At 47.1% G+C, this 12,500-nt stretch overlaps 1 protein-coding gene across 6 annotated transcripts in view; it reads right to left on the minus strand.

Annotated features, from left to right (window-relative positions):
* Positions 1–12,500, minus strand: part of LOC139746029 (uncharacterized) — a 271,715-nt gene that overhangs the window by 195,217 nt on the left and 63,998 nt on the right. For all 6 annotated transcript variants that reach the window (XM_071656902.1, XM_071656868.1, XM_071656860.1 and 3 more), the window contains exon 2: positions 11,252–11,470. In XM_071656902.1, the coding sequence (XP_071513003.1) occupies positions 11,252–11,450 (199 nt within the window). In that variant the 5' untranslated portion in view covers positions 11,451–11,470. The remainder of the gene's footprint in view (positions 1–11,251; positions 11,471–12,500) is intronic.

A 12,500-nucleotide genomic window follows, 5' to 3' on the forward strand; every position in this document is an offset into this window, starting at 1 on the left:
GAAGGCTCACTACAAAACTCAGCCCAGGATAGAAAAAAAAAGAAAAAAAAACTGACTACATTCACTTCATATTCAAATTAACTTCAAATAACTCTGTTACTTTTTCTCTTTCAATGTACAATATTTCTCCAGAAAGGCTCCCCCCATCCCACCTACCTACCCCTTTTCAGGCTCCGTCAACACTGATTTTGCTCACACTTCAAATTATCAATTCCGTCCGCGAGTGTCCATTCATTTCTATAGCATTCTGTGAGCGAGAGAGGGAGGGAGGGGAGGAGCCAGCCAGCTATCTTACTGGGGCGAGAGGAGGCGAGGTGGTGTGTGTGTGTATGAGAGAGAGAGAGAGAGAGAGAGAGAGAGAGAGAGAGAGAGAGAGAGAGAGAGAGAGAGCACCTTGAGCAACACGCCAGACATGTACTGTGTGTACGTGTAGGTGTAGAGTCTGGTCTTCGCGTTGGTAGTTAAGACCTTTTTTTTTCTCTTAGGGGGCGTTGCTGCTGCTGCTGCTGCTACCACCAGAACCACCTGCTGCTGCACGTAGCGTCCACCGAGCCGAGCGCCCCCGCCCCACGAGATAGGTACTGAGAGGATGTCGACGACTTGCAAGAGCGAGATTTGTATACATCTCCCCCGGGTCACATCATGAAGTGGGGGGAAAAAAAGACTTTATATTATCGGCGCAGCTGGTGCGTGGGGGGGGGGGGGAAGCGACACACACACACACACACACACACACACACACACACACCCGAACTGTCTTGAGCAAAGCAACGCAACGTTGCCGGCGGGCGGGCAACGCAACTCCTACTCCCATCCCCTCCATTTAACATTCAGTCCCCATCCGACGCACGGTTTAGCGATGCTCCACGCTGCTATCCTCGCGTCGAAAACACCCTCACCTTAAGCAGCGCACCCCCTCACCACATGAACAACACGTACGCCGGCTGGGCTAGCCCTATGTAAGACCAGTCTACTTTCTCGCGTGGCGCGGCGCCCCCCGCGCCCCCTCCATTCTTTTCAAAGGGCCACACGCGAATTCCACGACAGGGCCGGGCTTAACGGATGTGCAATCCTGAGCGGGGGAGAGAGAGAGAGAGAGAGAGAGAGAGAGAGAGAGAGAGAGAGAGAGAGAGAGAGAGAGAGAGAGAGAGAGACAAAAATATCATCTGCTCCAGACGAAGCAGTTCGCTGGGATTGTTGGCGGTCAGATAAGGTCGCTCCCAAACTTTCCTTAAATAGCCTAGCCAGCCAACTTTCACTTACGCCCACAGAAAACGAGTCAGGCGAGTTCCCTCCTCCCTTACATGACAATGTGATTACCAACATTTCTCACAGGCTATCACACACACACACACACACACACACACACACACACACACACACACATTGACTAAGCCACGATTAATGCAGACAGTGTACATAATCTTAAGAGGCTGTGCGATAGCAGGGAATGTTCAGCAAGAGATGGTGCCCAGCGAGTGTAAAACTCCCTCCCCGTGCGGTACAAAATGTTAAGTACACATACACACACAGCACACATACAGAGAGAGAGAGAGAGAGAGAGAGAGAGAGAGAGAGAGAGAGAGAGAGAGAGAGAGAGAGAGAGAGAGAGAGATCCCGCAATAGCAAATACGCCAGCAACTGGCTAAATCAAGTAACAAATAATGATGTTCCATTTTCTGACACCCAGACAAGAGGCATTCTCTTACCCACCCACCCCCTCCCTGCCCGACTATCTCCCTCTCTGCCCTACAACAATATACACACACACACACACACACACCAGTGGAGGGAGGCAGCTACAGGCCAACACACACACACACACACACGTCCTCTGTGGCTCTCGGTGTGTTGCGCGTCACGGACGTCGTCACGAACGTCACGAAATCTTTTTAAAAAGCCTACCCGAGATCTCGACGTGACGCCTATACCCAACGAAAGGAACGGCGTGAACACACACACACACACACACACACACACCACACACACACACACACACACACACACACACAGCCGACGGGACGAAGATGAGCGATAGCGAAAATTTGTGTGTCCCAACCCCCTCCAACTCTCATCTTCGCTCGGTGTTGCGACACCACCACCACCACCAGCAGCACCACCACAGCGTCAACAGAAAACGAACCAGACGAACTTTTGTCAATAATGACCGCAGGCCATCCTCTTCCTCCCTCCCTCCTGGTTAAACACAGCGACCGTCTGGCTCTGGATAACGCCGAGGGAGGGGGAGGAGAGGAGGAAAGGGAAGGTTTGGTTGTTAGGGCTCCGGGATGCTGCTGAGTAAACATGGCCTCGCGTCTGGCACTACAAGCCCCTCTTCCCCTCCCCCACCTCAACAACCCATACTCCTAATGCGGGAACCTTAAGCCGTTTTCATGGGGGTGGGGTGGGGGGCAAGGGCAGTCAGTCTCCCGTATCTCCCTCCAACCCCAGCTCAAGTCAGCGACCAACCGACCCTTCCTCCTGAGGGGCGGGCCTGCCTCTGGTCCGCCTTAGGGTGTTCGTTGCTGCAGGTCAGCGAAAATATCATATGTTGCCTGCCAACCTTGCTGGTCTGGTGAACCTTGGAGGGCGGGAGGCGAGGCCAGACCAGTTCCTGCCTGGGCGAGAAAGGACGAGACGATTCCTGCATTTTGCCAGAAAACTGTCAGAGCAGATGTGCGACCCTGACATTTACTGAGACATTTCTTTTTCATATGGTCTCCTAGAGCGCGTGTATATGGTCCTTGGCGTCCGTGACACTACTTCCTAGAGCGTGTATATATGGTCCTTAGCGTCCGTGACACTACTTCTTAGAGCGTGTGTATATGGTCCTTGAAGTGCGTGATACTACTTCCTAGACCGTGTGTATGGTCCTTGGCGTCCGTGACACTACTTCCTAGAGCGTGTGTATGGTCCTTGGCGTCCGTGACACTATTTCCTACCGCGTGGATGGCCCTTGGCGTCCGTGACCTACTTCGCCTCCGGCAAGCAATCAGCTGACGCGCCAAAAGGAGGCCGGAGGTCATCCAAAACGAGGTCTCTCTCTCTCTCCCCCCTCCATTATTACCAGACCAAACGTCTTGTTAACACGAGCCACGACCTGCCTCTCACCTCCATATATCATACGATACTCTGGATAGCCCCACAGGCCATGGGCGTGGTGGCGGTGGTGGTCCACCGTCTTCAGACCAGCCTACCTCTTTAACACCTGGCCTTCTCTTGACTCTCCGACGTACAACCCTGACCAAACTAATGAAGAACCAATGAGAAACATCATGGCTCTGGTTCCAGACTATCGCACTCAAAAAGACACACGACGACCTTTGCCTATCTAATCTCACACCCCCCAACCACTCCCATGCCTATACTTAAAACCCTGTACTACAACCGTACCTGCCATCCCTACTCTACACAATCCGACTAGTTCTACAGGCCATTCAGTCTGGGTCTTTCCCATTCACTACGCAAGGGGATACAGCCTCAACCTACTGCATCGGTCCCCCCTTGCTACAGAAGGGGACTGCAAGTGTTCTCTTCGCTTTAACGCGAGAGCAAGTCATCACTCCTCCTCCTCCTCCTCGCCATCTCTCTGACGGGGGTCACCACCAGTCAGCAGGAGTAAACCAGATGGCATCCATCCCTCAGTCTCTTATGGATAACTTCCCTGGAAGGCCTTGTCACCACCTGGGACTGCCACCCGGCCCAGCTAAATCCCACAGCAGTCGGACGTGAGAGTTCGTTTTCTGTCCTGGCAAATCAAATCAAACTCGGCGGTCCTTCGACAACCACCACACCACTCAATCCCTCTGGATTCCCTCCCACAGTGGCACTAGAAGATACGATGCCGGTAAATGTCACTATCAGTGAGGCAGGCCAATGTCGCACCTCAATAGCTGGCACTACCCTGGGTAGGTTGGGGGTATATCTTGTACCATTACCAGCATTACTACAGAGGAGGTCACAGGGACTGGTGAGGACCTTGCTCCGGGCTGGTGTATGATACCCGGTGAATTCTTCTGCGGGTCTTCACCCCCAAAGCCCAGTCCACTACGCCCACGATGCTGAAATAGGTCGTTGGTCGACCATGTTTCTTGGAGGCCTTAGCCAGCACATAGCCCCCACAGCCTGGCTGGCCTGGTACACTTTGTAGGTACTTTTTCAGCGTACTCTTAAACTTCCCCACAGCACATCCTGTGCTGTTTCTAATGGAAGATGGTAATGTGTTGCAGTCTTGGGCCCCCAGATCTTTAAAATGCTCTCTCTCTCTCTCTCTCTCTCTCTCTCTCTCTCTCTCTCTCTCTCTCTCTCTCTCTCTGCATATCGCACTTTCGGATTTCAGAGGCAGTATTTCAAAAAATCTTCTAGTGCCTGTGGTGCCAACTTTGGTGTTACTTCTGAAAGTAAGTCGGGAGTCATACCTTCTCCGATCTTCCAGGTGTACATGATGATACACCTCACCCGTCTCCGCTCCAAGGAATATGTCGCCTCAGGGATTTCAGACGTTCCCAGTAATTTAGTTTCTTTACCACACTAATAACGGCTGTGAAAGATCTCTGGACACTTTCTAAATCCGAAATTTCGCCCGCCTTGTAGGGTAAGGTTAGAACTCAACGATATTCAATTCGTGAAAGACATAGCGCCTTGATAAATACCATCACTGGTGTTTTTTCTCATCTTGAAGGTCCTCAGCATCCAGCCTGTCATCCTTCTGCATGAAGCAACCGTTGTTTTGTCGTTGTTCGCTAAAGGTTCGGTCGTTAGACATTATCACTCCCGGGTTTTTTTTCACATAATTTAACTGGATTTTGATAGCGTCTGTATCTGTTTGGTATTCTGTGTTGTTTTGCTTTTTTTTCCCCCCCACTTTTCCCAGAGCGAAAGTGTTGAAGCTTGTAGCCAATCAAAGCATGTTGTTCTCGGGGGCCCAATCAGACTTCACGTCTCTTTGTTGCCTTCTCCGCATCTTTTATCGACGTAATTTTCATGTTCATTCTCGTATCAGCAACGAAGGATGATATGAACCTGTGGCCCGTGTGTGCACGCAAATGCCAGGTGTAAGAATGAGAGAGAGAGAGAGAGAGAGAGAGAGAGAGAGAGAGAGAGAGAGAGAGAGAGAGAGAGAGAGAGAGAGAGAGAGAGAGAGAGAGTTCAAGTACTGTTCCTCTGAGGACTCAACTCTTTACATGTTGTGATCAATATATTAGTTAACACTATATATATATATATATATATATATATATATATATATATATATATATATCCCAATTATTCCGGATATTCTCATCTTTCGCATCCGAAGCACTATGACTCCACGGGCGGGGGTCACGTTCGTCACATGCTTCTGCCAAGTCGAGTGGAAATCACATCAGCGTTGTCCTCGTCTTCCCTAGCTTCCACAAACCGATCCTAAATGGTCTATGGGACACTTAGTGCACGTGCTAGAGGTGTCAGGCACTTGTGGTCACTTGGAGTTTCTCGAGTCGCGGCCTAGTGGGCTATAGGCTCTCAATGGCCCTCTCGACGACACCTTGTGTTGAGGTGATGGTGAAGTCTACTTTTGCGTACACTTGGGGGATTACTGTTTAGGGAAGAAGTCTGGCGGGTAATCCTTTGTCTTTAAGGCTGCTCTTGGCTCGATGAATACCTATTCATATTTTGCCTTATGAGAATCTCACTCATCCTTAATAGTTTTCTGAAAAACTATCTTCTGTTTTAAGTAGGCCGATGGAATTTGTGGTCCTGGATTCGCGTTTTTCATACGAGTAAAAGTATTTTGGATTACCTTTTTCCTTTTTCTTTTTCATTTATGGTTTTTTTCTCCTTCCTCTTTTTCCCGTATTTCATACACTAGTTCGCAGTCTATGTATGTCCGATCATTCACTTCCCTGGTTTTCTTTCCTTTGTTTGGTGAGCCGCGAATTCTTCTTCGGGTCTACAAATTCTTTTTCGCTTCCTGTAAAGTGTTGGTCTTGCTCGTTCTAACCCACACCTTAAGAGGCTCTCTTCTCGCTGGTCTATGTCTGTTGCACGCTTGGAATACCATATTGGTCGTGTCACATAAACATTCCTCCTCTGTTTCGGTTCTCAGGTGGGTTTCCCATTGCGTTGCTCACATCTCATTGATCACTTCCTCCCAGTTTACCATAACGTTAATGTTAAAACTGAGATTACCGTAAACATCTCAACTGTTTCGTGTGTTCTGACTTGGCGGTTTAGAAACTCCCAAGCTGGTTTTTCCTATTTCAGGCTGTTGCGATCAGAGTGTTGGATATTTCTGAGATGGTAACATCAAGTATTAGCTCGATATCAATGGTAAATATTAAGTCCTGAATGCTATAGCCTCTGTGGAAGAGGTCCCGTGGTGAACAGTTCTTGAGCCCACCTTTAACTGGCTTCTGCATGTGTCGTGTAGAAAACCAAGTCCTGCAAGACAGCAGCGCCACCATCCGTCATAGTACGTACTGCCGATACGTGAAGAACGAGGATCGCCTTAAGAAACTACAGAAGACCATGGAGGACACATCCGTCCCGAGAGTCACTTTATGAGTTGGTGGTGTGGACAACAAAGATCCCCTCATATATACATCCGGGCTTATAATGGGGGAATACCATATTCGTGTTCACCGTAACCTTACCGATCAGGGCAGGTGTCTGAACGCTGTGGGCGAGTGCCCCGAGAAGTACATATGAAGCGTTAGTCTAGCCTGCCTAAGTCGCGCTTACAGGACCTGTTCATCACAGGGGGAGCTCTTCCACCAGGAAATCGCCAGAGTCGAGCAAATCTTAACCAACAAAGGTTTAGGTAAATAAAATCGCTGATAAAAGAGACGAGTGTGTTCCTCCAAATTTCGTCTCGTTAATCACAGACAACGACAACCAGGAACGGTTCACTGAGTCTTCTACATAAACCATATGTCTCCTGAAGGAGATAATAGATAGACTGATGGCATCACCCCTTGAAAATCGTCACGGCATCACCATACACTACAAGAAAACCAGTGACTTTATTACGAGACACAACCTCACACACACAACAATAACCCACCAGAGTCTACCACTGTAGTCTACAAGGACGCCTGCCCAACAGAGGGTTTACTGTATACTTCAAAACAACGTGAACTACATCGGTAGGGCTACTACATCACTCAGTCGACGCTTGACACTACAGTAACACAACATGAATCCCACTGGTCAGGAACTTTCTCGAAAACACGATAAATAGTGAGACATTGTTGCCACAGCCCTACAAGACCACAGGTAACAGAAGCCATGTGCATAAGAGGATGTAATCCCTTCCTAAATCCTCAAAGTACAGGACAAGCTCGGACTCATTTATTTTATACCGCTCCCATAATGACTCGAACATCTACCTCCTCCGGACTTTCCCAGGTGTGGAGACCTAAGGCAAAACCCCACACCACCACCCCGCCAACCAGCGCTGAACCAACGAGTTTGACCCCTACCTAACACAACACTACCACGCAAGAGCCTCCGAAGCAACACGGTCCACCTGTCCACACATGATCTACGTCGTCGACCTCATTTGTAAAACCTGATGTGATTCGTTTATTTTTTTTTTCTTATACTATGTTGTATCATTTACAGTCCATGTTTTATTCTTATGTTGTATCATTTATTGCCGATGTTTTATTCTTATATTATGTTGTATCATTTATTGCCGATGTTTTATTCGTATGTTGCTATCATTTATAGCCCATGTTTTATTCTTATATTATGTTGTATCATTTATTGCCGATGTTTTATTCTTATGATGTATCATTTATATCCGATGTTTCATTCTTATGCTGTATCATTTATAGCCCGTTTTATTCTTATATTATGTTGTATCATTTATATCCGATGTTTTATTTCTATACTATGTTGTCTCATTTATATCCGATGTTTTATTTCTATACTATGTTGTCTCATTTATATCCGATGTTTTATTTTCATACTATGTTGTATCATTTATATCCGATGTTTTATTCTTATAGTATGTTGTATCATTTATATCCGATGTTTTCTTCTTATAGTATGTTGTATCATTTATATCCGATGTTTTATTCTTATAGTATGTTGTATCATTTATATCCGATGTTTTCTTCTTATAGTATGTTGTATCATTTATATCCGATGTTTTATTCTTATAGTATGTTGTATCATTTATATCCGATGTTTTCTTCTTATATTATGTTGTATCATATACTGCCGATGCTTTATTCTTATATTATGTTGTATCATTTATTGCCAATGTTTTATTCTCATACTATGTTGTGTCATTTATAACCAAACTGACCGAAGATGGGCAGTGTTCGTGTGCCCGAAACGTCCGGTGTATTCTTCGTGTATTCAGTAATAAAGCAAAAATTAATACAGGACATTGATTCACACTTCGTCTGATGGAGCAACACCTGTGGAGAGAAAAAATGAAAAAAACAACAACAGAAAGCTAGTATGTGTTAAACATGCGCTAGTCCTTAATAAATGGTGTATTAATGGAAATCGTCTGTTTGTTTACACGACGATCAGCTGATGTTACATACTGCTTACTCTAGCTGATGTTACCCACTGCCGGCTCCCAGCTGATGTTACCCACTGCTGACTCCCAGCCGATGTTACCTATTGCTGACACTAGTTGATGTTATCCACTGCTGACTCCCAGCTGACGTTACCCACTGCTGACCATAGCTGATGTTACCCACTGCTGACCCTAGCTGATGTTACCCACTGCTAACCCTAGCTGATGTTACCCACTGCTGACCCTAGCTAATGTTACCCACTGCTGACAAACATTTGATGTTACCCACTGCTGACAAACAGCTAATGTTACCCACTGTTGTCCTACAGCTTGTTAAACCCACTAATGACCCCCAGCTTATCTTACTTTTAACCCCGGCAGACTGCTGACTCTTGCTAATATTAAGCAGTGATGCACTGTACAAACACACACACACACACACACACACACACACACACACACACACACACACACACACACACTTACATCACAACCTTTAAGCTTTTAAAACAGTTGAGTGACTTAGACACCGAACAGTTCCTCGAGAGATGGAGGGACAGAACAACCCAGAGAACATGTCACGAAATTTAACGAGAAGCGGATGAGAATGGTGTGAAAGACGACGTTTATAACGTAAGACTGGTGGATGAACAGAGCATAATGACACAGGACATGGTCAACACTGAAAGCATACATAAAACTCAGTAAGTTGTAATAAGTTGTATAATAAAGAGAGAATGTCCAAGGGATGGATCGTCTCCACAAGTCTACGACTCCCTCCTAGCGCACACAAAGTGTTTACAACTAGGTGCATACGAACACACACACACAACACACACAACACACATACACGACCATACTGTGGGCCTTTCCACAATGTCTTGATAAAGGTCACACACTGGCTTCCGTTCTGAGTCTCTCTCTCTCTCTCTCTCTCTCTCTCTCTCTCTCTCTCTCTCTCTCTCTCTCTCTCTCTCTCTCTCTCACCGTCTACAACACCACTGTCACCGGTGTATGCCTTAAATATGCCCCTAAACCTAACTCCGTATAATCATACCCCTCAGGCCACTTCCTCCAGCCCACATTAGTAGCGACTCGTACACTATAAAGGTCTATGGTCCCTACGTACAGACACGTCCAGTCTGCACAATACAACGCACATCTATAGACATTTTTTTTTAGAGACCCAACACAGCCAACCACCACTGACTGCTGTGAACTGGAGTCATGTAGGCCTTAGCCACATCTGTAACTTACCTCATACACCACTGCATCATATACATATATATATATATATATATATATATATATATATATATTTTTTTTTTTTTTTTTTTTTTTTTTTTATACTTTGTCGCTGTCTCCCGCGTTTGCGAGGTAGCGCAAGGAAACAGACGAAAGAAATGGCCCAACCCCCCCCCCCCCCCCATACACATGTACATACACACGTCCACACACGCAAATATACATACCTACACAGCTTTCCATGGTTTACCCCAGACGCTTCACATGCCTTGATTCACTCCACTGACAGCACGTCAACCCCTGTATACCACATCACTCCAATTCACTCTATTCCTTGCCCTCCTTTCACCCTCCTGCATGTTCAGGCCCCGATCACACAAAATCTTTTTCACTCCATCTTTCCACCTCCAATTTGGTCTCCCTCTTCTCCTCGTTCCCTCCACCTCCGACACATATATCCTCTTGGTCAATCTTTCCTCACTCATTCTCTCCATGTGCCCAAACCATTTCAAAACACCCTCTTCTGCTCTCTCAACCACGCTCTTTTTATTTCCACACATCTCTCTCACCCTTACGTTACTTACTCGATCAAACCACCTCACACCACACATTGTCCTCAAACATCTCATTTCCAGCACATCCATCCTCCTGCGCACAACTCTATCCATAGCCCACGCCTCGCAACCATACAACATTGTTGGAACCACTATTCCTTCAAACATACCCATTTTTGCTTTCCGAGATAATGTTCTCGACTTCCACACATTTTTCAAGGCTCCCAAAATTTTCGCCCCCTCCCCCACCCTATGATCCACTTCCGCTTCCATGGTTCCATCCGCTGACAGATCCACTCCCAGATATCTAAAACACTTCACAGACAGACAGACAGATAAATACAGGTAGAGGTAATCTGTGGTGTATGCCAAGGTATCACTATTACTGTAAATCAGTTACAACATTCACTGAATGAATCACACTAGCGTCAAATCGTGCCTCTAACCCCTACCCACCTTACACATAATCTCTGTCCACTCTACCACGACGGAGGGAGGATCATCCTCTTAGGTTTGACTCCTGGATGAATCCCCACGTCAGATCTTGTGTTACCTTAACTGGCAACCGATCGTCAGAAAAGTTGTCGACCCGTCAATGGCTGTTCTATGACGCAATGACCATAGGGCCTTTGAGGGGAGGAGGAGGAGGAGGAGGAGGGAAAGGGGTGATCTATACACCTAAATACAAGTGAATTCAAACAGCAACAGACAACCAGGTCCTGACGGGGCTGTCTGTGATAGCGGTGTGTGTGTGTGTGTGTGTGTGTGTGTGTGTGAGAGAGAGAGAGAGAGAGAGAGAGAGAGAGAGAGAGAGAGAGAGAGAGAGAGAGAAACGGGAAGGGGGGAGTGGGTGTGTCCGACACCTAGTCTTGGTGCGGTGGGAGTTACTACGAGCGGGGAGGTGTGTGTGTGTGTGTGTGTGTCCGGTACTGACCTTCTATGAGCGGCGAGGACCTGTCGTTGGTGACGGCCTTCTTGAGCCTCGTCCCGCTGCGGATGTCGGAGAGCAGGGCGCTCCGGTCGTCACCACCCCCGCCCCCGGCCTTCTTCAGGGGCAGCCGCGGCGCCGGGGGGCCCCCACCTCGCCGCTGGAACCCTCCAGGGGCAGGCGGCGGCGGCGGCGGCGGCGACATCACCACGCACCACACCCACCCTGGGCGACCGCAACGACCGAGAACGAGAGCAAATCAGGATCACGTCAGCGGGAGGGAGAGGGACAGGGAGGCAGAACACAGAACACACAGTGAAATGACTAACTGACGAATCTCGTGGAATAGGGAAAGCGCCACAACCTAAATATGGTCACATGACATTATTCAGCAAGTAAATGATATAGAATTAAATATTCTGGAACATTACAAGGACAAAAAATTTACAAATAACATAAATATCGTAAAACTAACATGAAAACGTAAGTGCAACTAACAGAAAACGTTAGTAAACGAACAAAAAAAATAGTTATCTATCTATCTATCTATTATCTATATACATATATATATATTTTTGCCGCTGTCTCCCGCGTTTGCAAGGTAGCGCAAGGAAACAGACGAAAGAAATGGCACAACCCACCCCCATACACATGTATACATACGTCCACACACGCAAATATACATACCTACACAGCTTTCCATGGTTTACCCCAGACGCTTCACATGCCCTGATTCAATCCACTGACAGCACGTCAACCCCGGTATACCACATCGATCCAATTCACTCTATTCCTTGCCCTCCTTTAACCCTCCTGCATGTTCAGGCCCCGATCACACAAAATCTTTTTCACTCCATCTTTCCATCTCCAATTTGGTCTCCCACTTCTCGTTCCCTCCACCTCCGACACATATATCCTCTTGGTCAATCTTTCCTCACTCATTCTCTCCATGTGCCCAAACCATTTCAAAACACCCTCTTCTGCTCTCTCAACCACGCTCTTTTTATTTCCACACATCTCTCTTACCCTTACGTTACTTACTCGATCAAACCACCTCACACCACACATTGTCCTCAAACATCTCATTTCCAGCACATCCATCCTCCTGCGCACAACTTTATCCATAGCCCACGCCTCGCAACCATACAACATTGTTGGAACCACTATTCTTTCAAACATACCCATTTTTGCTTTCCGAGATAATGTTCTCGACTTCCACACATTCTTCAAGGCTCCCAGGATTTTCACCCCCTCC

The sequence above is a fragment of the Panulirus ornatus genome, chromosome 4, assembly GCF_036320965.1.
Source record: "Panulirus ornatus isolate Po-2019 chromosome 4, ASM3632096v1, whole genome shotgun sequence".
NCBI lineage: Eukaryota > Metazoa > Arthropoda > Malacostraca > Decapoda > Palinuridae > Panulirus > Panulirus ornatus.